At 36.7% G+C, this 26,365-nt stretch overlaps 11 protein-coding genes and 1 non-coding gene across 12 annotated transcripts; 7 read left to right on the forward strand and 5 right to left on the reverse strand.

Annotated features, from left to right (window-relative positions):
• Nucleotides 1-271: 271 nt before the first annotated feature.
• On the forward strand, nucleotides 272-4,456 carry C5L36_0B01180 (uncharacterized protein; the record flags this gene model as incomplete). Its single annotated transcript, XM_029464469.1, has 1 exon — nucleotides 272-4,456. One exon carries the CDS (start codon nucleotides 272-274, stop codon nucleotides 4,454-4,456), a length of 4,185 nt encoding a protein of 1,394 aa, XP_029320328.1.
• Nucleotides 4,457-4,771: 315 nt separating this feature from the next.
• Nucleotides 4,772-5,980, forward strand: C5L36_0B01190 (uncharacterized protein; the record flags this gene model as incomplete). The annotated part of the gene is made up of 1 exon (XM_029464470.1): nucleotides 4,772-5,980. The coding sequence occupies one exon, from the start codon at nucleotides 4,772-4,774 to the stop codon at nucleotides 5,978-5,980; it is 1,209 nt and encodes a 402-aa protein (XP_029320329.1).
• Nucleotides 5,981-6,190: 210 nt separating this feature from the next.
• Nucleotides 6,191-7,438, reverse strand: C5L36_0B01200 (uncharacterized protein; the record flags this gene model as incomplete). The annotated part of the gene is made up of 1 exon (XM_029464471.1): nucleotides 6,191-7,438. The coding sequence occupies one exon, from the start codon at nucleotides 7,436-7,438 to the stop codon at nucleotides 6,191-6,193; it is 1,248 nt and encodes a 415-aa protein (XP_029320330.1).
• A 333-nt stretch (nucleotides 7,439-7,771) lies between these two features.
• Nucleotides 7,772-10,900, forward strand: C5L36_0B01210 (uncharacterized protein; the record flags this gene model as incomplete). Its single annotated transcript, XM_029464472.1, has 1 exon — nucleotides 7,772-10,900. One exon carries the CDS (start codon nucleotides 7,772-7,774, stop codon nucleotides 10,898-10,900), a length of 3,129 nt encoding a protein of 1,042 aa, XP_029320331.1.
• A 121-nt stretch (nucleotides 10,901-11,021) lies between these two features.
• Nucleotides 11,022-11,847, reverse strand: C5L36_0B01215 (uncharacterized protein; the record flags this gene model as incomplete). The annotated part of the gene is made up of 2 exons (XM_029464473.1): nucleotides 11,022-11,720; nucleotides 11,827-11,847. The coding sequence occupies 2 exons, from the start codon at nucleotides 11,845-11,847 to the stop codon at nucleotides 11,022-11,024; spliced, it is 720 nt and encodes a 239-aa protein (XP_029320332.1).
• Nucleotides 11,848-12,139: 292 nt separating this feature from the next.
• C5L36_0B01220 (uncharacterized protein) lies at nucleotides 12,140-13,654 on the forward strand (the record flags this gene model as incomplete). The annotated part of the gene is made up of 1 exon (XM_029464474.1): nucleotides 12,140-13,654. One exon carries the CDS (start codon nucleotides 12,140-12,142, stop codon nucleotides 13,652-13,654), a length of 1,515 nt encoding a protein of 504 aa, XP_029320333.1.
• A 1,433-nt stretch (nucleotides 13,655-15,087) lies between these two features.
• C5L36_0Btrna12L lies at nucleotides 15,088-15,169 on the forward strand. The gene has a single exon. It is a non-coding gene; the product is annotated as a tRNA-Leu (tRNA).
• Nucleotides 15,170-15,303: 134 nt separating this feature from the next.
• Nucleotides 15,304-19,077, reverse strand: C5L36_0B01230 (uncharacterized protein; the record flags this gene model as incomplete). Its single annotated transcript, XM_029464475.1, has 1 exon — nucleotides 15,304-19,077. One exon carries the CDS (start codon nucleotides 19,075-19,077, stop codon nucleotides 15,304-15,306), a length of 3,774 nt encoding a protein of 1,257 aa, XP_029320334.1.
• A 343-nt stretch (nucleotides 19,078-19,420) lies between these two features.
• On the reverse strand, nucleotides 19,421-21,550 carry C5L36_0B01240 (uncharacterized protein; the record flags this gene model as incomplete). Its single annotated transcript, XM_029464476.1, has 1 exon — nucleotides 19,421-21,550. The coding sequence occupies one exon, from the start codon at nucleotides 21,548-21,550 to the stop codon at nucleotides 19,421-19,423; it is 2,130 nt and encodes a 709-aa protein (XP_029320335.1).
• A 988-nt stretch (nucleotides 21,551-22,538) lies between these two features.
• On the forward strand, nucleotides 22,539-23,444 carry C5L36_0B01250 (uncharacterized protein; the record flags this gene model as incomplete). Its single annotated transcript, XM_029464477.1, has 1 exon — nucleotides 22,539-23,444. The coding sequence occupies one exon, from the start codon at nucleotides 22,539-22,541 to the stop codon at nucleotides 23,442-23,444; it is 906 nt and encodes a 301-aa protein (XP_029320336.1).
• Nucleotides 23,415-24,803, reverse strand: C5L36_0B01260 (uncharacterized protein; the record flags this gene model as incomplete). The annotated part of the gene is made up of 1 exon (XM_029464478.1): nucleotides 23,415-24,803. The coding sequence occupies one exon, from the start codon at nucleotides 24,801-24,803 to the stop codon at nucleotides 23,415-23,417; it is 1,389 nt and encodes a 462-aa protein (XP_029320337.1).
• Nucleotides 24,804-25,217: 414 nt separating this feature from the next.
• Nucleotides 25,218-26,222, forward strand: C5L36_0B01270 (uncharacterized protein; the record flags this gene model as incomplete). The annotated part of the gene is made up of 1 exon (XM_029464479.1): nucleotides 25,218-26,222. The coding sequence occupies one exon, from the start codon at nucleotides 25,218-25,220 to the stop codon at nucleotides 26,220-26,222; it is 1,005 nt and encodes a 334-aa protein (XP_029320338.1).
• Between the last annotated feature and the right edge of the window lie 143 nt (nucleotides 26,223-26,365).

Consider the following 26,365-nt stretch of genomic DNA (forward strand, 5'->3'; position numbering starts at 1 on the left):
ATTCAAGTTCAACATTTGATTTTTATTTCTATATATGACTGTATACTTAACCTCAACGACACTTTAATCAGATGGGAATTTCAGGTCCAACTTCTTAGTTTCAATCAGTTTAGCAATGTATGGAAAAAAGTGCAAATTGATAGGTGATTTTCGCGATCCCTTACACTGGAAATTTAAATGACTATCAGTAACTAATTCAGCGTTTGGTTCATATGGTTTCCTCCCTTCTTGATTAGAGGTGAAGGTTAATAAATTCATCCAAACCCCAAAAATGGCACAGGAACTGAGACATGGGTTTTTAAATGACCCATTGTACTTGGATGATCTTCAATCGCACTATTTCTCCCATTATGACCTGAAAAGAAATTCAACATCGGGGAATCCATCTCCCGAGGATGACGAATACAAAATCACTGACTGGAAATCAGCAACGAATAAAAAGAAAACTTCCATGGCAGCCCTGATTATGTGTTTAAACATTGGTATTCCGCCACCTGATGTCGAGCGACCTCAAGAATATCCTGTTTTGGAAGCCTTTGTTGACCCATCCTCCTACCCAGACCCAAAACTAGCTTTACAAGCAATCGGGAAATCCTTGCAAACCAACTATGAATCTATATCATCACGGACTAAGTACAAACAGTCATTAGACCCTTCTGTGGAGGATCTTAAAAGATTGTGCTCAACTTTAAGGAGAAATGCCAAGGATGAACGTATACTGTTTCATTACAATGGACATGGTGTTCCTCAACCCACTCATTCAGGCGAGATATGGGTTTTCAACAGAGGTTACACGCAGTACATCCCTGTAAGTCTATACGATTTGCAAAACTGGCTAGGTGCTCCTTATATCATGGTTATAGATACCAATGCTGCTGGCCATGTTATTGAAAATAATAAAAAGTTCATACAAAAGAGAATTGATGACGAAGCAAATAACCACACTGATATTGCTTCAGTATCTCCTGTCAGTGCTTATATTGAAAGCATGCAATTGGGAGCGTGCCAAAGTGATGAGATGTTACCAATGAACCCGGATCTACCTGCTGACCTCTTTACCTGTTGTCTAACACGCCCTATTGAAATGAGTATCAAATGGTTTGTTTTGTTTTCCCCCTTGAGAGAAAAGCATTACTATGATAGCTTGAAAAACAAAAATGGCGTAATTGAGATTCCCGGTAAACTGACAGATAGGCGTACTCCATTAGGTGAGTTGAATTGGATCTTTATAGCTGTGACAGACACAATTGCATGGACGACACTATCTAGACCTTTGTTCAAAAAGTTATTTAGACAAGATCTGGTGATCGCAGCACTATTCAGAAACTTTTTATTGGCAAAGAAGCTGATGCCAGAAGTTGGATGCCATCCTATATCGGATCCACCGCTGCCGGACATCAGCAACCATCCGATGTGGGAATCGTGGGAGTTTGCAATAGATCAGATATTAGCCCAAATGTTGAAGAAAAAGGAATCTGAAGCAGAAGAAGTTGATATGTCTGACATTCCACAACTACAAACTACGGATAATGATACCAACGGAAAAAATGATAGTGTGCAAATTGCAAATAAACCTGTACCACTGTCCAATGGTTGGAACTATCAGCATTGTTCCTTCTTTCAACAGCATTTAACGGCATTCGAAGTTTGGCTACAGTACGGTTCTGCTATAAAGGAACCACCACAGCAGTTACCTATAGTTTTGCAGGTCCTATTATCTCAAGCTCATAGATTACGTGCCTTACATTTATTGTCAAATTTCTTAGATCTTGGCACTTGGGCAGTCTATTTAGCATTAAGTGTTGGTATGTTCCCATATATCCAGAAATTATTGCAAAGTCCTTCTCCTGACTTGAAACCAATTCTTGTATTTATCTGGACCCGTATTATGTCTGCAGATCATGAAAATGCAAAGCAAGAGCTACTTAAGGATAGGGGATATAATTATTTTACACAAATGCTTACGCTACAACCACGCCCCTCTCAGCCGCTAATCGGTGATGCACCGTTGGTTATTGAAAGTCCAGCTGTTAATAATAATGTTACATTTGCTGATCAAAAGGCTATGAGTGCCTTTGTTTTAACGATGTTTGTAAAAGATCACAAACAAGGTCAGAAGGCCGCATTTTCTATTGAGGTTGTAAGAATCTGCATTGGCTATATTGAAACATCTGAAAGCCCATTGTTAAGGCAATGGAGCGCCTTGTTGATAAGTGGGATGGTCAAAGATTATCTGGAAGCCATTGTTTTAATCATGAGATCTGGAGCTACCGGAAAATTATTGCAGTTAATTGGGGATCCTATTCCAGAAATCAGAGCATCTCTGGTTAATGCATTTACAAACTTTGTTTTGATGCCCAAAGAGTACGAAGATTTGGAAGATTCGTATGGACTGAAAGAAGAATTGAACCAACAGGATTTGAGTATTGCTACAGAGATTATAAACTTGTCATTTGACGGATCTCCTTTGATTAGAAGAGAGGTGGTATGCTTCTTCAGTCGCTTTGTAGTCAAGTACCTCCAGTTTTTCCTTGTTTGTGCTTTTAGTCAATTAGAAGAAGAAGTAACCTTAATTGATAATCCATCAATGATCGATGAGATTAGAAGAAAATCGCCTGCTTATGGTTCCATCTTTTTCACTATTTGGAAATCTTTGCTGATTTCTAGTGAAGATCCTCACGATGAAGTTAAAAATCATGCTCAGGAGGTTATTGACTATGTTATGATAAAATTGAACGAATCGAAACTGGGAGATGTTGCCTCGGAGATGGAGGATTATCTACTAGAAAAACGTGGCGTAGGTGAGGATAGAAGCAATTCTATTGATAGTAAGCTATTTGCCAAGATAACTGAGAATCAGAAATATAACAGCATGAAAAGCTCTTCTAGAAATAATACAGTGGGTAAGAAGAGCCTCGAGAAGGTTACTAAAAGAGTTCAATCTCTAAATCTTGACTCGAGACTCAAAACAGAAATGGAGAACAAAAACAACGATTCTAAATCTTCCGCATCCTCAACTTATGCTTTTTCGATTGCAGAAAAGGTATCCAAACTCAAATCATGGCTGAATGCGTTAAGTGGCACTGATGGAGAACAAAGCACTAACTCGCATATTTTGGCAAATTATCTATCACACCAACCGACTACGTTTCCATATGGAAGTAACCCGAAACCCAAAACGCCTAGATTTGTACCCAGAGTTAGAAAAGATGGTTATCCAATATTACCTTTCACAAGTAAGTTTTTGGAATATAGCAGTGAATATTTCCAAGAGTCTCAACTTGGGCCAAAAGAAGAGGACGAGCCAGGTAGTGAAGAATATATGAGAAGAATATGGAGAAGAAATAGAAATGAGGCCATCATTGCTGCTACTCAACCCCAAAAAAGTTTAGCATTGGAGGGAGATTGGAAGAATATTGTTGTTAGATTAAACAACGTCACCCAACCAAAATTACTCAAATTCACGCAGTTTGAGAAATGGATTTCGGTGGTCGATGAGAGAGATAATGTCACAACTTTTGACTGGGGTAAAAACAAAGAACTTTGTAAATTCTCCAACGGTAATCCATTTGGTACAAAAATTACTGACGTCAAATTTTTGAATGAAGATCATGTTCCATTGTTAATGAGTGGCTCAAGTGATGGTGTTATCAAGATTTACAAAAACTTTAATGACATTGAGAATTGTTTGTTGCTCACATCATGGAGAGCATTGAATGATATAATGTTAACACCCAGATCTGTCGGTCTAATTTCCGAGTGGCAACAAAGTAGAGGTACGTTGTTAGTTACCGGTGATGTCAAAGTTATTAAAGTATGGGATGCACCTAGAGAGAAATGTGTGATGGATATACCCATTAGGTCAACTTCTCAGATTACTACTCTTACATCTGACCAAGTCGGGGGGAACATTGTTATTGCAGGTTTTCAAGACGGTTCGATGCGTGTATATGATAGAAGGTTAGAGGGTAAGGATTCCTTGGTCAAGGTTTATAAACCTTCAACCTTTGCTGAGAAATCGCCCCTAAGGAATGTTCATATGCAAAGAGGCGGTATGCGTGAATTGGTGAGTGGCAATTCTAGTGGTTTGGTCCAATTGTGGGATATTAGACAAGACAGTCCTATTGTTAGATTCAGAGCTTTTGAGAAAACAATGACCACTGCGTTTATACATGAGCATGCTCCAATCATTGCATGTGCTAGTAAAGAGGTGGATATGTACACTACAAGCGGCACTCGAGTCTCCAGAATCTCAAATAGTGGGTTTATCAGCACGTTGCACGGTGGAACCCGTAACAACATGTACATCAATAGCTTGACTTTACATCCACATCGAATGATGATGGCTACCAATTATAACCAAAGTTCCGAGATTACACTCTATGAATGTCGAGAAAAAGCAGACCCTAGTGCTGATTTTTACTCTAGGGAGGAGTTGATCGGAGGCTTTCAGTAATAAGGGCTCTGTTTGGCCAACCATAGTATAACCAACTAAGTAGAAAGCATGTATTGTATTCAACCATAAACAATGGTTATTGGTGTAGCAAACCATCAAATTCGGAGAGAAGGTCTAAGCGAAGACTCCTCAGAAGAAAAAAATGACACTTGTAAAAGTAGTTTTTGCGACATTGCGTGTAGTATGAAAAAGGTAACAGATATCCTTCACGGTCTTATCGGAGAATTGACATTTCCAAAGAAAAGACGAATTACAAATATTACTTCAGAGGCCGAGTTGTATAAAAGGAAGCAGCATTCTTAAAGGTCCATTAAGATGACTATGAGCTCAGAAATTGCCGGTGCTATTGAAGAAGACGAAGACATGTTCGATCAAGATCTTAAGGGGGCAGAAGGAGTCCAAGTTAATGCAATAGAACCTTCCAGGATACCTAAGTTCTCTGTTAATGGAGCTAAATCTCCGAATGCTGATTTAACTCTATCTCAAAGAATGTTGAGCGCATGTGCAGGATCACTACTAACATCTCTGGTTGTAACCCCTTTTGACGTTGTAAGAATTAGATTGCAACAGCAGGAACTACTCTATCCTGTTCAGTCTGAAGGTACAACTTGTTGTAGGAAAGTATTTTGGGAAAATCAGCCAAATGAGAAACCTATGGGCTCCATCAAAGGCAACTTCTGCCAACCAAACACCTGTTTTCAAGAAGGAGATAAAATAAGCGGGACTTTTCAAGGAATAAAGAAAATATCTTCACAGGAAGGCTTTACTACATTATATCGAGGATTGGGACTAACATTGGTTATGGCCATACCTGCCAATGTTGTGTATTTTTCAGGTTATGAATTCCTCAGAGATTCTTCCCCGTTCAAGCAATCAAATCCAGTTTTGAATCCATTAATGTGTGGATCAATAGCTCGTGTATTAGCAGCTACGTCTGTTGCGCCTCTTGAGTTGATAAAAACCAGAACACAGGCTGTACCATCCTCGCAAGGTATGACTTCGGGCGGTATCTTAAGAATGGTTGTGAGAAATTCAATTAATGATGTTAAACAGCGAGGCTTATCATCCATATTCAAAGGTTTGGGGCTAACCTTGTGGAGAGATGTTCCATTTAGTGGTATATATTGGTCAACGTATGAGTATATTACACATGCCTTAAAGAAAGATATGTATATTGGTGAATCGAACAACTACATCAACAGTGACTCTTCCCTTTTTCTCAGATCATTTATTGGTGGCTCACTTGCTGGTATTACCGCTGCATTTTTCACAAATCCCTTTGATGTAGGAAAAACAAGAATGCAAGTTTCCATGGAAGATGAGAAGAAAATGGGAAGTCTTGCCTCAAAAACCAATTCGAAAGATACCATCTTTAAATTCATTTCACAGATATACAAAAACGAGGGAATTGGCGCATTATATGTTGGTTTGGTTCCAAGAAGTCTGAAAATTGCCCCAGCATGTGCAATCATGATTTCCAGTTATGAGATGACAAAAAAGTTTTTCAAAGAGAAATCAGCTTGATTTACTTTCTTTTTGGTTGGAGCTTTTTACTACGCATTTAATAGAGATATATACATCTGTACATAAATTAATGTTGCCTAAACCTATTTACGGGTGAGCTTTCATTAACAATAATATAAAACACAAATTCTCATGGAAATGGAGGGTTGAAGAATGTTAAGAAAAACATGTCAAGTTTTGGCACGAACGAAAAAGTTTAGCAAAGCAAATTCAAGTTTTTGACCAAACAGACGTATCTTGTTGGTTCATGTAATGGCTGATCTTCACTGTGCTGTTGTTTTGGTCACCAGCGTTGCGCTGGACATAGGTATTGTAGTTAGCAGCTGTATCGAATGATAACTTCTCATTAAATCTCTCATGTAGTTCGGGGTTTTCCAAATCTCTCGGATCGGACCCAAAAGGCTTGAATATTTTGGCAGGTTTCGTAAAATGGTAGTGACTCTTGTATTCCGTTTCCTCCAGCCGAAGAGGTTTCTCACCATCGTTCAGACTATTTTGATCTTCACCGATAAAAGAAATTAGTGAATCATTGTTCTGTCTTATGTTGTAAGAGGCATCTGTTGATCTTTCTGGTAACGAGGGACTTCTCTCGATTCTTGCACTGGAGCATGACAAATCAGAAATCCCAGAAAGCAAGTCAAACCCTGTAAGGTTGAGTTTTGATTCATAAATGCTGTCAGGATTTTTAATCATTCTTTCGAATTCATCAAAATCAAGTAGCGTCTCCTGACATATTTTGTTGATGGAGATTGTGGAAGCTTTAAACGCATAGGCAAATGCGAATATAGCAGGCCTGACATCTTCCCGAACAGTTTTTTCTAAACTAAGTTGAGATGCTTTTAAAGATGTAGAGTAATAGTTTACATCATTCTGAAGTTGAGCCATTGTAGCTTGATCCGTGCTTTTCTTCTTAAAATCTTCGAAACTTCTTTTTGCTTTGATATACTTAGCCAAGTCTACGTTTCTTTGAATTTCAACCCGATTTAGTGGCTTAACCTTAGAACTCAAAACCTCCATTCTCTCTGCCAATTTTTTATTAATATTCGAATGGAGCAGTGCAAATTTCTGGTACTCTAGAACTAGCATACTTATTTCATCGGTTTCAAAGGTAGCAGCCCAATCTTTCAGTAGCTTGGAATTTCTATCAATTAATTTACCAGATTTACTCAAGTGTTTGGCCAAGTCACGGAAGTCATTCCACAAAATTTTAGAGCTTGCTTTCCCAGGAGTCACAGCTCCAATTTTTTCCAACTTGGGACGGAATAATAAAGCCAAGTTTGTAATCGACTCCTTTCCTCTCTCAAGATGACCAATGGCCCTTTCTGCATTTGATGAATTTATTCCACATCCAGAATGTAAACTTGTACCAGTAAAATTCGATGTTGGACTGTGGGTAGCAGAACAATTGTTACTCCCCAATTTTTCCATTGGAGGTATCTTTCCTAGCTTTTCGGTCATATTTACAACCGCACACAAACTATTATATCAATATCTACGAGAAACTGTAAGAGCTGTATCAATCGCTGTACCAAAATGAGGATACTGGTAGCTCAAAGCATGAGGAGTTGCCCTGTTATGGGTGTTTCCACATTGGGTCTCTTCAAATAGGTGCGGCTTAAATACCGAAGGAGCTACTCTTCTTTTTTTTTTCCATTTTTCAAGCAAGCGATGAATGTATATGGATACAGGTGGATCTTTCTTTCGGCGGGAAAGAAGAAGAACTATTCACTATAACCACTCAACTGGAGCTGTTGCAAGTTGAAGCTGAAAGGTTTACCTAAGATTGGAAAAATGGTGATCTCTTATTTTAAGGAGCAGTGTAACTTCAAGGTCGATTATGCGCCCGCCAAGGTTAAAAAATGGAGATCTTCAAGAACGGGACTTCAAGTTACCTTGATTGACCAAGCTTCACCTGTTGTGAACGGTTATTTTGCTGTTGCTACCGAGATATTAAATGACAGTGGATGTCCACATACTCTTGAGCACTTAATTTTTATGGGTTCAAAGAAGTACCCATACAAGGGGTTGTTGGATATATTAGGTAATTTGGCTTTTAGTTCCACAAATGCATGGACCGCCACGGATCAGACTGTTTATACTTTATCAACTGCAGGTTGGGAAGGCTTTAAAATGCTTTTACCTGTTTATCTGGATCATCTTTTCAATCCTTCAATCACCGATGAGGCTTGTTATACAGAAGTTTATCATGTTGATGGCGAAGGAAAGGAAAAGGGTGTTGTTTATTCGGAAATGCAAGGTATTGAGAATCAATCCTGGTTTATTCAAAACTTAGAGTCACAGAGGACTTTATATAAGAATTCCGGCTACAAGTCTGAAACGGGTGGCTTAACCAAAAATTTACGTACCCTAGATGCTGAAACTATCAGAAAATATCATGCTGATAATTACAGACCCGATAATCTCTGTATTATTATATCGGGATCTGTTAATGAAGATGAATTGATGAAATTAATGACAGACTTTGATTCGGAGCTTGATAGTCTTCCTGAAACACCTAACAAAAGACCATTTGTTGATACTCCAATTGATTTACCGTTGAGTGAAACAATTACTAAGAACGTTCTGTTTCCAGATAAGGATGAATCCTCTGGAAATATCATGATGTCATGGATTGGACCAGACTCAAGGAATACTGTCTTGGACCAGGCAATCGACATTTTGGGTAAGTATTTAACTTCCTCGTCTGTTTCCTTATTTAGCCAAAATTTCATCGAAGTCGACGATCCCTGGGCGACGGACACAGGATTTTACACAGAGAGTTACATTTTATCTGGAATGGTATTGAGTTTTGACAATGTTCCTACTGAAAAGTTGTCGACTTTCCCACAGAAGGTCCTGGATCTTATGAGAGAACATTGTGATGTCTCTAAATTTGATATCATCCGTTTGAGAGATTTGGTTGAGCAAACGATGTGGAAATATGTGCACAAATCCGAAAAGAGTCCTGAAACTCTTGCGTATATTGCCATTTATGAGTTTGAATATGGCAAGGATAGCGGTAAAGATCTTGAAAATTATTCCAAGACATTAGATGAATTCAAAGAGCTTTTAGAGTGGGACGTTGCAAAGTGGGTCGATGTTTTTAGAAAATACTACGTCGATAACCATTGTGCCATTATAATAGCAACCCCTTCAAAAGAACTCTATAATAAAAATAAAATAGACAATGAGAAATTGTTAAACGAGAGGAAACAGACACTTGGACTTGAAGGCTTGAAAGAATTAGAAAAAAAATTAGAAAAAGCACAAGAGGTCAACAATAAAGAGATCCCTGCCCAAATTCTATCGTCTTTTGGAAGACCAAACCCCTCAAGCATCGCATTCAATAAAACAGAATCAATTACTGTAGGATCCACTAAGGATACCATCAATGGCACTTCCGATTCTCTTAAAAAAATCATCCAGGATACACCCGATAATTTCTCAATCTTTGCACATTATGAAAACTATGAATCAAATTTTGCAACTATCCATCTCCTATTCTCCTCTTTTGAAATAGATGAAAAACATTTGCCATTGTTGAGAATCTTTGAAAATTTGACTACTTTACCTGTAGTTGAATCCAATGGTGAAATAACTCCTTATGAAGAGGTAGTGAAGCAAGTCAAGAGAGACACAATAAGTTGCTATTTTGGAAACTCTTTCAATGGTAAGTTTGAAGAATTTATGGATTTCTCGATAACTGTTAAGAACGAAAACTACAGTAAAGCGATCGAATGGTATAAAAAGCTACTTTTTCAAACAAAATTCACTCAAGAACGTGTGACAGTCATACTTAAAAAATTAATCAAGTCATTACCTGAGCTTAAGAGATCGGGTTCTTACATGTTGAGGTACCTCTACAACAAACACTGCTACACAACAAGGTCTCTTCTGAGGTCGAGTGAGATTATTACAAATGAGCAGTACCTAAAGGATACTCTCCAGAAAATTGAAGCAGGTAATTTCAAAGAGATCGAAAACCAATTAGATGAGATTAGGTCTAAGTTATTTGACAACAAAAATATCAAGCTGGTGGTTTTTGGTGATGTCAACAAGATTGAAAATCCTGTATCTTCGTGGGCTGGTTTTGTTGGTGATACTTCAGCTGATAAGATTACAGAACTTCCATATCAATATAAAACTTTATCGGACGTTGGTGAGAAGAAATCCAAGAAATGCTTCATCATTACCACTCCTGGCTCTGAATCAAGTTATTTAGATCTTGCTACCCATACTACTGTATTTGATTTCACCTCAGATGACTCTTTCAAGATACTGCTTGGCTCTGAATACTTGCAATGTGTCGAAGGCCCATTTTGGCGTGGTATTAGAGGTGCAGGATTGGCTTATGGTGCAAATTGTTACAACAGGGCAACTATTGGTGAGTTGGGATTTAGTATCTATAGAGGTGCAGATGTGGAAAAATCATATTCGGTTGCTAAAGATATTGTTGAAAATCACGCAAATGGAAAGGTTGCAATTGATGAGAGTCTACTCAACGGTGCTGTCAGTAGTATTGTGAACCGATTAGCCGAAACTCAATCAAATTACTCTCAAACGGCTACAGAAGAATTTTACAGCAATATTCTACTCAAGAGAGGGCCAGACTATAAGAAGAAATTAATGACTGCTCTCTCACTAATTACTAAGGAAGACTTGATTGATATCTTTAAAAGGTACTTTGTGAATATGTTTAATCCTGACACAAGTTTATGCTTTATCAGTTGCAATCCTACTAAATCTGAAAATATAGCTACCTTTTTTGGCAATCTTGGATATGAAATTGAAGTTGAACACGTTTCCGTTGAGAATGATGACATTGATGGTGATGAGAGCACTGATTATGGCTCTGAAGATGATTCTGAAAGTGGCTCTGAGAGTGACTCTGAAGGTGAATCAGAAGGTGAGGACGAATGATCCAAGAATGACTAAAAGCACATCTAGAACATATTTAATTTTGGATATACATTAAAATATTAGAATAAAATAAATAGTGACGTATTTGTAAACAGAATGATTGGAAGTTCTTGGAAATTGTTTATTTTTTCTTCTCGGTAATTATTTGATCTACATTTAGACCTGTGTACTCACCAATGCTCCGCTTGACTTTGGCTAAGAAACCTTCAACTTCCTTTGAGCTCTCTACAATTGTGGAGGATGTACTCTTTACTAGCTCTTCAGATTTTTCAGCAAACTCCACTTGTTTTGTATGGACTGCAGGTAATTTTTCCTTTTCAACATTTTCTAAAAAGCCAAAGACATTGTTGAATGTTTTCGGAAAGAACAGCTTAAATGAAAGTAAACCAGTTGCCACAGGCGCTAGTACCCTAATCAGAATGTTTTTCTTTCTTGCTAAAACAGAACCAAACAACCCACCGGTGATTACATATAGCGCATCTGGAAAAAATTCTTCTCTTCTATCATGTAATGAACTAGCTGTTGAGAAAACTTCCCTTTCAGCCTTGAAATACTGCTCTGATTTTTCAATGTAATACTTTTTCGACAGTTCAAAATACTTATATAATTCTTCTCTTGCGGACTTTATCCGAGGTTCAAGAAGTGATTCGATACTCTGTTCTTCCTTTACAAATTTTGACAACTGAGGTTCTGATGGTGTGGTTTCTGAAACAGACACCTGTTGGGGCTCATCGTTGTAGAAGGTTCTTTTCGATTCACATTTAATACTCTCGCTAAATGTCAAATAAGTTATAGAAGTAGATGAAACTAGAAGACCTGCCTTTATCAAAAGAACATTTTAGGCGACACAGAATATTCCAGTTAGTAATCGCTCAATTGGTCTAAATAAAGCTATGGCATATAATGAGTAGCGTTCAAAAACATACCTTAAGAATAGTTGAAGACATTGTTGATGGTGTTAGCCAGTGGTTTTCTTATCGTTTTTTTTTTTGGACTGGTTTCAAATGTGCTTGTTCATACTCAATAATATTGAAAATCGTACTCTCAATATATGGGTGGGATCTCACGCATAGAGACAACAAATTAACATTTTAAAAATGACTCGACGCGTCGGCGAGGCTCAGCCTGTCCTTTTCCGGAGTTTAAATTATTGTGTGGCTAAATTGAATTTATAGACTTAATATGAACCTGTTCTTTTCAAGAGATTCGTTCAAGTGAATATACAGTTAAAAACAGAAAATGGGTCTACTGAAAACACTTAAAAACAAGGTGACTTCCATATCTGAGATTGCCCCAAGTGCACCAGCAGCCCCAATAGGTAGGGAACCTACCGATAGATCCATTTATCAATCAAGACAAAATTTTGGTGTTAACTTTGGTTCTTTGTTTCTACTTGAAAAGTATATTTTTGACGAAATGTTTGTTGATGATGCTGGTGTTGAATTGGATGCAATTAAAAATTGCTTCAAAAAAGATGGTGTTGATAAAACAAGGGAAAGGTTGGAACACCATTGGAAAAATTACTGTTCCGACAGTGATTGGGAATGGTTAAAAGAGAAAGGGATACAATCAATTCGTATACCTTTTGGCTATTGGCTTGTAGATGGTGGCTCCTTCACTAAGGGTACTTCATTTGAAAGCCTAGCTGGGGCTTATGCTAAGGGTTGGAGCATACTGAAGAAGTTTTACATTGAGAAGGCCAAACAATACCAGATCTCAATTCTAGTAGATTTGCATGCTCTTCCCAAAGGTGCTAATACGGGTGACCATAGTGGTGAATGGTTTAAAGACCCTGACTTTTGGAATGATTCCAATGCTATTAACTTAGCTGTAGAAATTTGTGCATTTATAGCTAAGGATTTAGCGGATTACGACAACATATGTGGTATTCAGATTGTCAACGAGTCTGTTTTCAGCAACAACCCAAGTGGACAAGAAAAATACTATAGAAAGGCTGCTAATGCCATCAGAAAAGTGAATAGTGACGTTCCAATAATCATAAGTGATGGCTGGTGGCCTGACCAATGGGTCAACTTTCTTGATAGATTTTCAAACGGTGATGTTGGAAGTCTAGGTATCGTCATAGATGACCACATATACAGATGTTTCAGCGACGACGATAAAAACAAAAAAATAGAAGAGATTATAGAGGATCTGGATAGCTCAGTGTTAACCGGTTTATCGAAACCAGCAGATTTTATCATTGGAGAATATTCATGTGTGCTCGATTCACGGTCATGGGATAGATCACAAGGCTGTAATAGAGATGACATGGTTAGGGCCTACGGCAACAAACAATGTAAACTTTTCAAAGAGAGAGCAAACACGGGTCACTACTTTTGGACCTTCAAATTTCAACATGGAGATGGTGGGGAGTGGGGCTTGGTTCCCATGATAAGTCGAGGCTGTATTCCAAGTAGGAACAGCTCTGTTAACCTTCCATCTAAAGAAGATTTTGACAGAAATCTGAAGGAAATGTTACAAGGGCATGAGAATTATTGGAAAGCACAAAATCCAAATGAAAACTATGAATTCTGGAGATATAAAGAAGGCTTTACAACGGGATGGCATGATGCTTTAAGCTTTGCAAGATTTAACAATTCCAGGATCGGAAGAATGGTAGCATGGACCTCAAGCAGGAGAAAGGAACATGTTAATGCAAGGAAAAGTAGCCCATTTTTATGGCAATGGGAAGCTGGGTTCCAAGAGGCTATACGCAAGTTTGAGGAAGTATCTAATAAAGCGTTTATATAGTGGCACAAATATTACAAATTGGTTACCTTTTTCTGTTCTTTTTTTTTTTCAAAAAAATAACCTTCTTTTAAGTCTAATTATTACTTTATGGAAACGACTCTGTAAAAATATCTTTCTTTAAACTGTATACTTAAAGCCAACTTCAATCCCCTTTTTATTGCTATTGTTGTAATTCATTTACACAGATGCAAATAAAAATGTTTAGACCCAAAAGCAAAATGAGTTAACAAAATAATTCAGATATCTAACGCTAGTCAGGTGGAACTAGTTTTAATATGTCTACCCAGCTAGCCTTTTTCTAGTAAATATAAAACTTAAGGTATCCTATAATCAAAAGTTGTTATACCAACAAGATGAACTGAGAGACATTGCTTTTTTAAGATTTGGTTTGTCATTGTTATATTTGTTTTTTAGGTTCTATTATGATAGTTGGGTTAATGCTGACATCTTATAAACAGAAAATGTGGTATCCCTTCGATCTTGCTTAGAATAATTGGTCAAAGCGCTTCCTGATGAAATAAGTAGACAATTAATTTACATTTTTTAAAAGTATTTAACTTGATAAAACCCGTTGATTTTTACACAGCTTCTTTCCCTCTTGTTAACATTAAATTAGGGACAGGCATATTATCGTTGGACAAATTATGTTGATCTTTAGTTTGATTTGTAAGTGTCAGCTCGTTTCGATGCTTATTAACGGTATGCACTTCACACTTTTTAATTCTGCTATGAATAGCCTAAGTAAAACTTATTAAGTAGACATTTTAAAAAGAAATATGAAAAACAAAATAAAAGATCTCGACCAAAGTAACCATTGACCTTTACCAAACTAACATATAAAAAGAAGAACTTTATTTATAGAAAACATGAATAAGCTAGCATGTATGAATAACAATTTCATTCAGAACTATTAACTCCTGAGGGCTTATCACCACTATGGAATACCCGTGGTTTTGAAGTTAGTTATCAGGGTAACTCTTGATCGACACAAGTAGATTCAGAAAAGAGGGATTTTAAGCCTGAACCTTTCCTATTCAACATGAAACTGTCCTCATAATATCCATCTAGACATCTTTCCTTTAACTTACTAAAATTAAGATCAGGTGCATACTTACAAAAAGCCCAATTTGTTTATTCAGTTAGTTCTACTATCCCATATATATTTTTAATCGAATAGAAAATTCAACCCACATGAACTCAATATTTTCAAAACTGACCTTGAAAATTCGACATGGTGAAAACCATCAAAATTATTAAGTAGAACAAATAATTTTATATATATGTTTCGTGTAGTAAAGAAAACTTTAAATTGTTTTGGAGAGAAAGATGAAGATTGATCTGTATTTTTAAGAATTCAAATCAAATCATTAAAAATATATTTCACGTGACTACAAAAGGTCCTAGAAGAAAGAAAATTAACAATTTCAACATTTGTGGGTTTGGCCGAGTGGTCTAAGGCGTCACGTTTAGGCCGTGATATCTTCGGATGCAAGAGTTCGAACCTCTTAGCCCACAAATATTTTTTTAAGTTTTCTCTATTGCGCCAAGGTATGTGCTGAATGTTTTTAAGATGCAATTGTTAAACATCTGCAGTCGAGTCCATCTTTTTAAAATTACATACTAAGGTTATACCAAGAAAAAAACGTGTTTTAATCAACTTCTTCAGTTTTATAAATTAAAAATTTGGCTTTAGTCTCACTGATCAGTGCTTTCCAAGCACTTAGTTGGCTACCACTGAGAAGCAAATGGTTGGATTCAACTAGTCTTTCTGTTCTTTTCAAGAACCGAATTAGTGATTTGACTAGATTTGTCTGCTTTTCAATATCCTGCTTAACAGCATTATCTGCGATTTTTTTATTGAGTACTTTACGGCATCTTTCAAGAAATGATTCAAAGATTTGAACATCTCCGAAATTATGCACAAAGATTTCGGGCTGGTGCTCAAATATTTTCAATGTAGTAAGCAAAGTTACAGAAGAGATAGTTTGGTCATCTTTAATACCACAATCAAAATATTTGGTAAAGAGTAATCTCCATTCAATGTCACATAAAAACTCTAGCCCTCTGTTATCTTCTAAAACTTTGAACAAGTTGTAAATAGACTCAAATATCTGTTTTCTAAAGTTTAAACCATCATCAATTTTATACTTATACGGACCAATCATCTGCACACGTATGAAGCTTTTATTAGGTTTGATTTCAGTTTCAACTATATTTGGAACAATCTTATTCATTAGAGAAATTGCGATATTTACTTTCTTGCTTAGAATTAAGTTCAAGTTGAAGGCACCAACCTCTTTAATCAGAAGATTAGAATGAAAGATAAAATTATTTGTGGTCATTTCGGAATATTTTACTAATTGCGAAAGTTCTGCGTTTTCTAAAAACTGGGTGTTTCCGAATGTATATTTCACTGTATCACCAAGAGTAATCAATAACGTTAAGTGAGAAGATTTGGTAGCTGATAAAACATCAAGTAAATCAGGTAGAAGGTTATATTTGAAAGCCAAGGCACCAAGGCAATCTGCAGCATTGGAGTATTCGGTGGTATTATCCAGCTGGGGACTGGATCGTTGTACATCTATAATTAACTTAAACAAATGACTTGCAGACTCATGAGATAAATGTACGTGATCTAAGATATTTGCAAGCGTTTTGAATGCGGGCGTTGACGCATTTCCTTTTAAAAACACCATAAATTGTGGTAAATAGTTATCAGGATATTTACAGACGATAGTGGACACCGTCTTCATGGTCATGTTAACAACATTAGATTCATTTGAAGAATATCCATTCAAAAATAAACCAAGCTCAGTTTTTAAATCAACAGATTTCAAAACTTGATTCAAAAAAACAAGTGAAAAGTAAACGTCATTACCACTTTGTATATTTTGAATAATATTATCAATGGAAGTGTAATTCTTGGAAGTAACCATAAGAACGGCCAACAATTTTGATACTTTGATATCCGATATATCATCAAAACTTTGTATTGCCTGTGAGAGAGATGAATCTGTAGTCTGTAGCAAAATCTTCTCCATCAAATCAGGCAAAACTTCATCGAATTCATCAAATTTACTCAACTCAATTAACACGGAGATGAATGTAGTCATATCACTTGTTATGTTAACTTTATCCAGAATATTTGTCAGGGTAATACCTATATCAACGCAGTTCAGGGGTGTAAACATTTTATTAGAGAATAAGGTACCAATTGCCAAGAGTATTGATTTGCCATCAGCTTCATCAAAAAACCCAGAGGAAGTAATTATGGAAACTGTCTTAACACACGTGCCACTTAGTTCTGAAATCTTAAAATACTGTAAAATGTAACCCAAAATTGCTTTAATCCATTCTGGACTTATTGCAAAATTGATTTTTCCTGATGAACAAAATTTTTTAATGGCGTTTAGAGTATTAAAGGCTAAAACTTCAGTGGATAGCGTTTCAGTTAATGCGTTTAAGATACTTTTCACTGTTTCTTTATCAAGTTGAGCTTTCAAACACATCGATGTTAGTGAGTTTAATGCTTGTAGTCTCATTTCGCTAGACAAGTTTCTATCAGTAAGCTTTCCAAGTAAAAACCCCACTAGGAGGTAAGATAATTGTGTGACAATATCATTATTTCTGATGGTACTATTATAATCCCCATCACCAAGGCACTGTGTTTCAAATATTTCATTGATTAAACTCATACCTTCAAGCACCATTTTTTGGTTGGATCTATTGGACAAACAATTTTTTAGGAAATTAACAAAATAAGGAAGCCCATCACCAAATGAATCAATCTTGTCATTTTCTAGAAAAGCAGAATAGAAATAGTGTGTCTGTACAGTGTAAGGGATAGAATTCCAGCTTTGATTCAACGCAACAATATATGACTCCACGTAATGCGAACCTACACCACCGAGAGTTCTCGTTATGTTTGAAACTAGCTTCAAAAATGCTTCTGGTTTATCATTGACAACTGCTTCATTACTCCTGATTAACTTTAGGATTTTCTCATTGATATTCTCAGCACTCCCAACAAATAAAGCATAAGGATCATCGTTACAGGCCATACTTACATCACTTAATCTTCTTCCATTGGTAGTTTCTGCCATATTTTTAGAGTTTAATAAATTATAGTAAGCACCATCAGGTGAGCTTAATTCAAAAATGAATGATAAAGTTTCACATAGCCTCAGCAAGACATTTTTATTTTTTTCAATATCTAATAAAATCATAATATCATTAAAGCACTTCTTCAACGCTAGTGGTAATCTTTGAGGGAAATTCTCAATCACACAAGACAATACATTTAAAGCTTCCAGCCTCACTTTCCAGGAGCAATTATCATCATCGGCATCCTCATCGTCCTCATAATCACTATAGCTATCACCATCTTCATCTTCAAAGTCATTGTAATCTTTAATATCATCAGCCAAAGCATTACTTTCTTCGTCATCTTCACTGTTATCGCCATAAGGATCATACTTGATCAACACCTCACAGATATCAAGACAATCGCCGGTCAGAAAATAAGTATTATCACTCTTACAATTTTTAAATAGGCTCAAAGCAGCTGTTAAGGCTTCAACCCTTAGGTTATCCTTTTCCTGTTGGTTCTCGTAATCTTGATCTAAGTCTCCTAATTCATTTACCTTTAAACAACTACTGATAATTTCCCACAGTTGTAATGCAAAAGGCTCAAAACTAAGTGAGTTGCTTGCAAACGATACAGAAATAACAGATAATAGCTTTGATTGGCCTTCATAGAAATTTTTATAAGAATTGGTTAACTGTGTAATATTTTTAAGAAAGTTTTCAATTATCTCAATGCTCTCAATATTTTTAGAAAGTGAGCCATATGCACTTATACTTTTTTTTGAGATAATTGCATCTGCAGTGAATATGACTTCTGTCAGAAACCCCAAGGTTTGGAATATTTGTGTTTGATTGAAATATTTACCTGAATATTCAATTAAATCTGTTAAAATCTCAATATAATCAATTTCCAGTTTGAACTTCTCCCTATCACTAAATATCTCAGGCAAGACAATGTTAATGATTCCCACGTGCACTTCTTCTATTAAGGGCAAGTTTTCCAGAATATTGTGTAACGCCATTGTATAAATTGTAGAAGTAATCGAAACTTTCTTAGGTTTCTTATTGATTAGAGTTCTAACAACGGGTAAAATATCAACTTTCAATCTATACGGTAAGGATTCAAAGCATTTCAAAGATTGTGTTCTAACCTCAGGGAACTCATCATTCAATCTTGTTAACAATATCCTTGCATATTCATCTACTTCGTAACTTGCGATATGGTTGATTGTATTTGACATTTCCTTTTCAAGATCGTTCAAAGCCATGAATCGAAGATCCGGATCAGTGTCCTTAGTCATGACCAATAGGTCGTTTATGCATTTTCTTGATGCCATTGGAGGTCAACGATTTTGGTTCCTTACGGGGTATTGACTCCGCCTGTACTGCTCCAAAAGAAGCATGCAGTGGGCGATTTTGGCAAACAAGCTGTTTCGCTCTATTTTATCAGATTTGATATAGGCCGGACTACGATTAATTGAAAATATTGCCGTAAATTTCTGATGCAGAAGGGTTCCCAGAAAGCGAGTATTCTAAAACTATAGTGGGTGAATTTATAAAACAACATTAATTAGATTGGGAGATAGAAAGCAGTATATAAGAATAATAAAGACGGAGAAATGTTTATATAACGATTTATTTGGGTTAGGAAAAAAAAAGTATATAGATATTGCAAAAAAATCAGAAATCGTTTTGTAATAAAGACTCAATTAAATGATCTTCGTATTGGAAAGTCTGCGGAGCGTTTTGTTGAGTAGGCAAGGTACTTGTATTTGGTATCGAACCTATTATAGACAAATCCAAATGTTCATTCGTGAGGTTACCATTGGTCATATCATCCTGCATTTCATGTTTTATTTGTTGGGCATGATTCTTTATCTGTTGAGCATTCTGAGACAGTCGTTTAGCATTGATAGAATGTGAATCAGTGTATGTTTTAGTTGTATATATGTCATCCATCAATGTAGTATTGGTTTTTGCATTAGCTAATTTTTCCCCAGTAAATCCACCTTGTATACCATCTTCGGCAGTTAAGAGTTGGGGCACATCCGCAAATGAAGCTGCTAGCGAGTCAGTGGATGAGTTGTATGAATTGGTTGGAGAGAGCGCCAAAAATGAGGACGAGCGATGAGCATGAGAGGATTGATAAGGATGAAAATGCGAGTTGCTCGTATGTCCATGAGAACCATTATGGTGAGGTTGATGGTGATGATTATGGTGATGATTATGATGATTCGTTAATGAATTAGTGGAATAATTGGAATGCAAGGATTGGTAAGAGGTACTCGAAGTCAAAGAAGAACCAGTTGTATTTCTTAACATCTTAGTTGGTATTTGGTTAACTTTATTAGTTTGGTTTGGGTTAGCTTGTTGGGTCATATTACCGCCATTTATAACTGAGTAAGTAGATGTATTCAAAGAGTTTGATTGTTTAGAGTTCAAATTTTGGACATTTGATTGTGATAAATCATTATCTGTATTCAAGGGTCCAATCAATGGGAACAATGGGAAAAGAGAATCAGGTTCATTAACTTTTGAAGGTTGGTTATTCTGATTTTGGTATACTTTTGAAGTAGGAACGTTATTTTCAAATATATCCAATAATCCGTTACCAGGAGTTGCCGGTGTGAAATCATAAAAGGAGTTTGTTCTATTATTCCCCCCATTGGAAGAATCTGTGCTTTGGTTAGTATTTAATTGCACAACGTTAGGCTCACCATTGGAAATTTGACCCGGACTGATACTATTGGGGCTAATAATGTTATCCAATTGGGGTTGATCTGTCAAGGTGTTGAGGAAATTACGGAAATGAACATTCATTTTATTGAGGGGCCCCATATATTCATCAACAGGGATTGATATTTCACCCAACCCCCTCTGCAATGTTGGCGAAGTTGGCGATTGATAATCTGAATTCTGATTATTAGGAGTTGACTTTGATGATCTAAAATTTTGTAGGGGGTCCAAACCAATCTGTCTTGAAAATCTATTATTGATGGTATTGACGTTATTATTTGTATTATTATTGGTATTAGAATTAGCATTAACATTATTTGGAGTCGGGTTATTGTTACTATTGTTCATATAAGAGTTATCAGATAATAAGGAATATAACGATTCAGAATTCCCCATTGGAGGCGACGACATATCCCATTGTTGCATCAAAGAATTTCTTGTATCTGGGTCAATATATTCATTATCGAATTTCAAATCGGTGCTAGTCGGAGAGATGATTCCATTACTTGCATCATCATTTGACATTGAATAAATATTTGTAATATTATTATTTTGAGATGAAAAATTGGGCAGACTAGTATCAACGTTAAGCAGCATTTCTGATTCCTCGATTTTGATGGGACTCGACTTTGTTTCCCTTGCAGTAGGTGTATTGGTTTGGATGGTTGTGGTTAGAGGTTTATCTTCGACATCAATGTTAGGACTTTCAACAATAGATTTTTTACTTGACTTTCGTTTGGCCTTTGTCGTGGCTCCTAATTCCTTTTCCTTTTCCTTGTCCTTTTCATCCTTCTTTTTGCTTTTCTTGCCCTTGTTACAACAGGTACACTGACCATCGAGATGACAAGGACAGTCTTTATCGTGGATGACTTTAGAACCAATCTTCTTTGTGCATTTACATTTCACATGGGAGTTTCTGATCTTCCTTTGCTGTTTGCAGAAGTCACACTGGGTGGAAGGCCTACCCTTGGGTTTGATCATCATTAGAGGCTGGTCTGTATGTGTACAAGTAGTTACCCTGTGGCCTCTGATGCACCTCTCACAGGCATACTTGACGCCATTAATGAGAACCATGCTGACTAATCTCTGTGGTCAATGGGGAAAGTTATACACAGATGGTGTGATGCACTCTAGTATTGCAGAGTCTGATATAAGACGATGAAATGGTATACTGATATCAGCAATATTGAGAGGAAGGGGTGGGGTCGAGTGGGGCAGAGGGTTAGCGTCTTGTCGACAATGAGGGATTTCAGCGTGGAAATGTGTAGCGTGCTCCTCCAGTACTAATGGTGGTAGTTGTGGTGATGATAAGAAGGGGTGCAGCCGTGTTTTGGGTTTGTAGGGTTATGTTTGTCTCTGTGTGCGTTGAGAACCTCTCTATGCGATGTGAAGTTGATCACAACGAGGGAGTCTGCCATACGTTGTTGGACGAACCCTATTTGTATTTCTTTGAGTTGGCCACGAGTGGAATGCATCCAGCCGTGTGAACCGTTTCCCACGATATATGAACAATTTCTATATCCATGGACTATTTTTTCCCAAAACTGGAAGTTTCTATTTGTTATTTTTTTTCCCATTTTTTTTTTTCTCCATTTATCCCTCCCTCAAATTTACTTATGCATTAGAAGTGATTCCACATTCCATATTCTACAGAACTTTTTCTTTTTTTTTTTTTTTTTTCTAGTCCCCAATGTCGAGAAAATAGTTCCAGGAACAAGTTGTAATTATCGGACATTTGCATAAATCCGCGACGGCGACGACGTCGGCAACCGAAAATGAGAAAAATGACGAGAAAAGACGAGAAAAGGCGAGAAAAGGCGAGAAAAGCTCGGAGATATTAGGGAGGTGTTAGTGAAGGCTCAGCATTAGAGGGAGAGGAGGGCTTTCACCCCCCCGGGGATTGTTGATTTCTTGATTATTAATGGCAGGGCCGTATTGTTTGTGTTTGTAAAGGCATTGAAGAAGTTGTACTAGTGTACGAAGAAGAAACAGTGATAGGCGGTTCTATCTGGTAACGTTCACTGAAACTTGACAGTCATACATAGGTTTGGGTAGCTGAGGAATGACTATTGTAGATGGGGAGAACCATCCCCGTGTTTGGGCAACACTTATAACAGGAGCCAACTATCTACCTGGGGTGTTGACGCTAAACTACTCTCTTGTGAGGGCAAGGTCCAAGTATCCGTTGGTTGCATTATACACCGACAAGTTAGACAGAAAATCACTTGAGGCGTTACACAAGGACAAGATTGCCACATTGAAAATAGAAGCTTTAGAACCCTGCATTGGGGAACTGCACTTGCAAATTGACTCCAGATTTATAGATACGTGGACAAAGTTATACGTTTTCAAGTCATACCAGTTTAAGAGAATTGTGCATTTGGATTCAGATATGTTGGTGTTACAGAATATGGATGAATTGATGGAGATGGAAATGGGGGATTTCAAATTCGCATCAACACATGCATGTCTATGCAATCCATATAGGTTTAAACACTATCCGCCTAGTTGGAATAAGCAGGCCTGCGTCTATACATACCATGACAAACACATGGCGTCCCGCTTTGATATTCCAAAACACATGGGACCAAGCTCTCACCTTGGATTGTCAAAATTAAATTCGGGAATTCTCGTTGTAGAACCATCGGTAGAGACATTTGACATGATACTCGATGCCTTACAGGATAAGGAAAAGACTTGCAATTATAAATTCCCGGACCAAGATTTATTAGCAGATGTTTTCTATAAGAAATGGCTTTCAATATCGTACATTTACAACTGTTTGAAAACTTTTAAAAATTGCCATTCATCTCTATGGGACTTGTCACAAATAAAAAACATCCATTATATTCTCTCTCCCAAACCTTGGGATGTTGACCGAAATTATTTAGATGACTCAGGGACTTTTGAAATGTGGTGGAATATGAACGACGAACGTTTACGCATGTCCAATAGTCCCTGTTCTTGATCTCACTTGCTCCACAAGAGGGTCCACTCCTTTCTCAAACGGCAGCTGTTGCTGTTGTGTATTAAGTAAAGTCTCGTTTTCATTATTTCCCTCATTTTCTTCATCACAATCGTTTACATCTTCTAATGTGTAGTCTATGTTCATCTTAACCCCCTCGGCTATATCGATCCCATCGTCCTCCTCAATTAAAGATATCGACTTTCGATGTGACTGATAATGTTGATTCTGCTGAACAATATTGACGTTGCTATTGGTTGGTATGATCCCACTAAAGGAAATAGATGAAGCTCTACTTTGTGGAATAATGTTTGTCTCGTTAATGCTCGGCCTACTAATATATGCCAAGGTGCTTGACCTGGGAGGTGGCCTGATATTTACAGGTGCATGTGATAATGGTATATGAGTTATGATGTGTTCGCTGTTTAGGTTGGGATTGAACTTATAGTAGAAAAATTGGTATGTTATTACAAAATTCAAACTCATTTGAAAGAAGGCTGCAAATATAAACAACAAGCCTACATTTTCAGTCCCAAATAGTAAATAACTTATCTTTGTGATATCGCCGCCTAGCCATGATAATAATAATATAATCTTGAAGTTTTCAACATTTTGAACTCTTTGGAATAGTAGAATTTGTGGTAGTGGCAAGGATGACTCAACTAAAAATGAGATGGATCCAAAGCAAATTCCTAAATACTCATTCCCATTGAATGTGATTTGGATGATACCTGCACAAACTACGAATCCAAGTAAAAACTTCCAAAACGTTATTGGTTCCTTCCATTGCCAGTAATTAAAGGGCCTAATGTAATGATAATCAAATAAACTTACAACATCTCTCAAGAGCTTAAATGCTGCACTAACTGTAAGTACTCCATTGATGTAAGCAAGTCGAAATAATGCGACAAAAATTCCTACTATTATATTCTGTATATTGTAGTTATTGTATTGATCCCCAATCTCATACTTCTCAAACGTGTTATCAATTTGTTCCTTGTTCAATTCCAATACTTTGTTATAAAATGAATCCCAGTGACCATCGTATTTTTCAAAATGAACCGCATCCTCACTTCTATACTTCAACGCAGTCCTGAGTAGTATAGTTTGTATGAAAACCATTACAAAACATTGCCGGAGTAACGTAACCTCAAACGGATCATTGAAATAGTAGAAAATCCTCAATATCGAGGAAACAAGCATCGTCCCACATATATCTATGGAGAACCCTTGAGATGATTGTCTTTTCCTTATACTCAAAACCGTAGACCCATATGATAACAATGGAGTAAAGGAAATAATGAAGTTGGCAATAGTGGATACATAGGGGACATATTCAGGTGAGATAACAAGGTAGCCCATGTTTTCTGAAATATATTTGATATAGGTATGTCTCCCTCTTTTTTTTCTCTTTTTCTTTCTTTGTTTTTGTCTCGGTCTCTGATATTCAATTAGATATTGAGTCAATCCAAGAGAATGGCCGATATATATTAAGACAGAAAGATTCTTCACTTTATTACCGGGAAAACCAAGAGCAAAATTATCCAAAATATGTCAGTACAACTCGAAAAAGAAAACACATAATTATGATCTCGTTCTTCGTTTCCGCGTTCAAGAAAATATAAGCCTTTCATTAGCGTTTGAAGATCGTTGGTGTTCTACATACCTCGTGATTTCCTCTTTAGGAAATTTATTTTGAGATATACCTTAAAATTTCATGTTTACGCTTTAAATGGTGGTATGGATGTGTTTATTTTTATCTTATTTTGGTAACCAATGACAGGCCTCAAAGACTTAATCTTACAGGAGGGGTTAAAGAAAGATTTTTTGGTAAGGATAATGAGGAAGTTGGGGTATTATCATAGTGGATTGACAAAGGGTGAATTGATAGACACCTTAGTGAAGAAGATCGAGGAAAATGACAATGCAAATGGAGATTTAGTATCACTGGACATGGGATTGAAAAATATGTCGCTCGCCCGGTTTTCAAATGAGCAGGGGAAAAAACCCACATTGATTCAATGGTTTAAAAGAGATCTTGAATCGGGTGTGAAAGTATCCTTTCACCCATTAAAATATTCCCATATATCTAAGGAATTCATAACCACATTTTTAATAAAGCAGGGTTGTCAAACTCTAGTTTTTGAAAGACAGCGATACAGAACTGGGGGGTCTTCCAATGTTCTAGAGTCTACTTTAAAAACTAATACTATAGAGGCCATGTTATGTATGGGCGTCTCAATGCATAATCTGTATCACCCATCTAAAGAAATACAAATACATTCGGTATCACCTGGGATGATGGTCGATTATTGGCAGTCGGAATTTTCGACGATGCTAAAACAAGAGCAAAAAAAGAGTAAGGAGTTTAGGGTTAGTTTAACACTGCAGATGCTGAGAGATTCATTGTCAAAGAACAAGTTACTTCCTCCAGAAATTCAATTGGCAAGTCCCATTATGCATCATAGATTCGAATTGTCAGATACAATTCTAGATAATCTATCGACTGGATTAAAGGATGACAATATCAAGAAGGAGTGGGACCATATTTGGAAATTTAAATCTCTTAGTAGGAAACTATGGGAACTTGTATACTTTATTAACCGTTTCAACATTTCGCCATATACTGTGCCATTGGATAAATATTGGTGGGGTAGCGTTAAAGGTGATGATCTAGCAGACTCTTTACTGCATGGTCTTGCATATTCCGAGTACATAAAAGCAAGAGAAGATTTCAGAAAAAACGTTAAAGAACATGGTCAAATCAATAGTTATAGGTAATAACACATTTAGCCCCGGTAATAACTATAAGTAGTTTATAAAGAAGTGAATACAAAAAAAAAAATTATAGAATAGATTATTAGAGGGAATGAAATGACGTGGAAACAGAAAAAAAAGAAAAAACAAACAAGGGAAAAGTTTTG

The sequence above is a fragment of the Pichia kudriavzevii genome, chromosome 2 (assembly GCF_003054445.1).
Source record: "Pichia kudriavzevii chromosome 2, complete sequence".
Classification (NCBI taxonomy): domain Eukaryota; kingdom Fungi; phylum Ascomycota; class Pichiomycetes; order Pichiales; family Pichiaceae; genus Pichia; species Pichia kudriavzevii.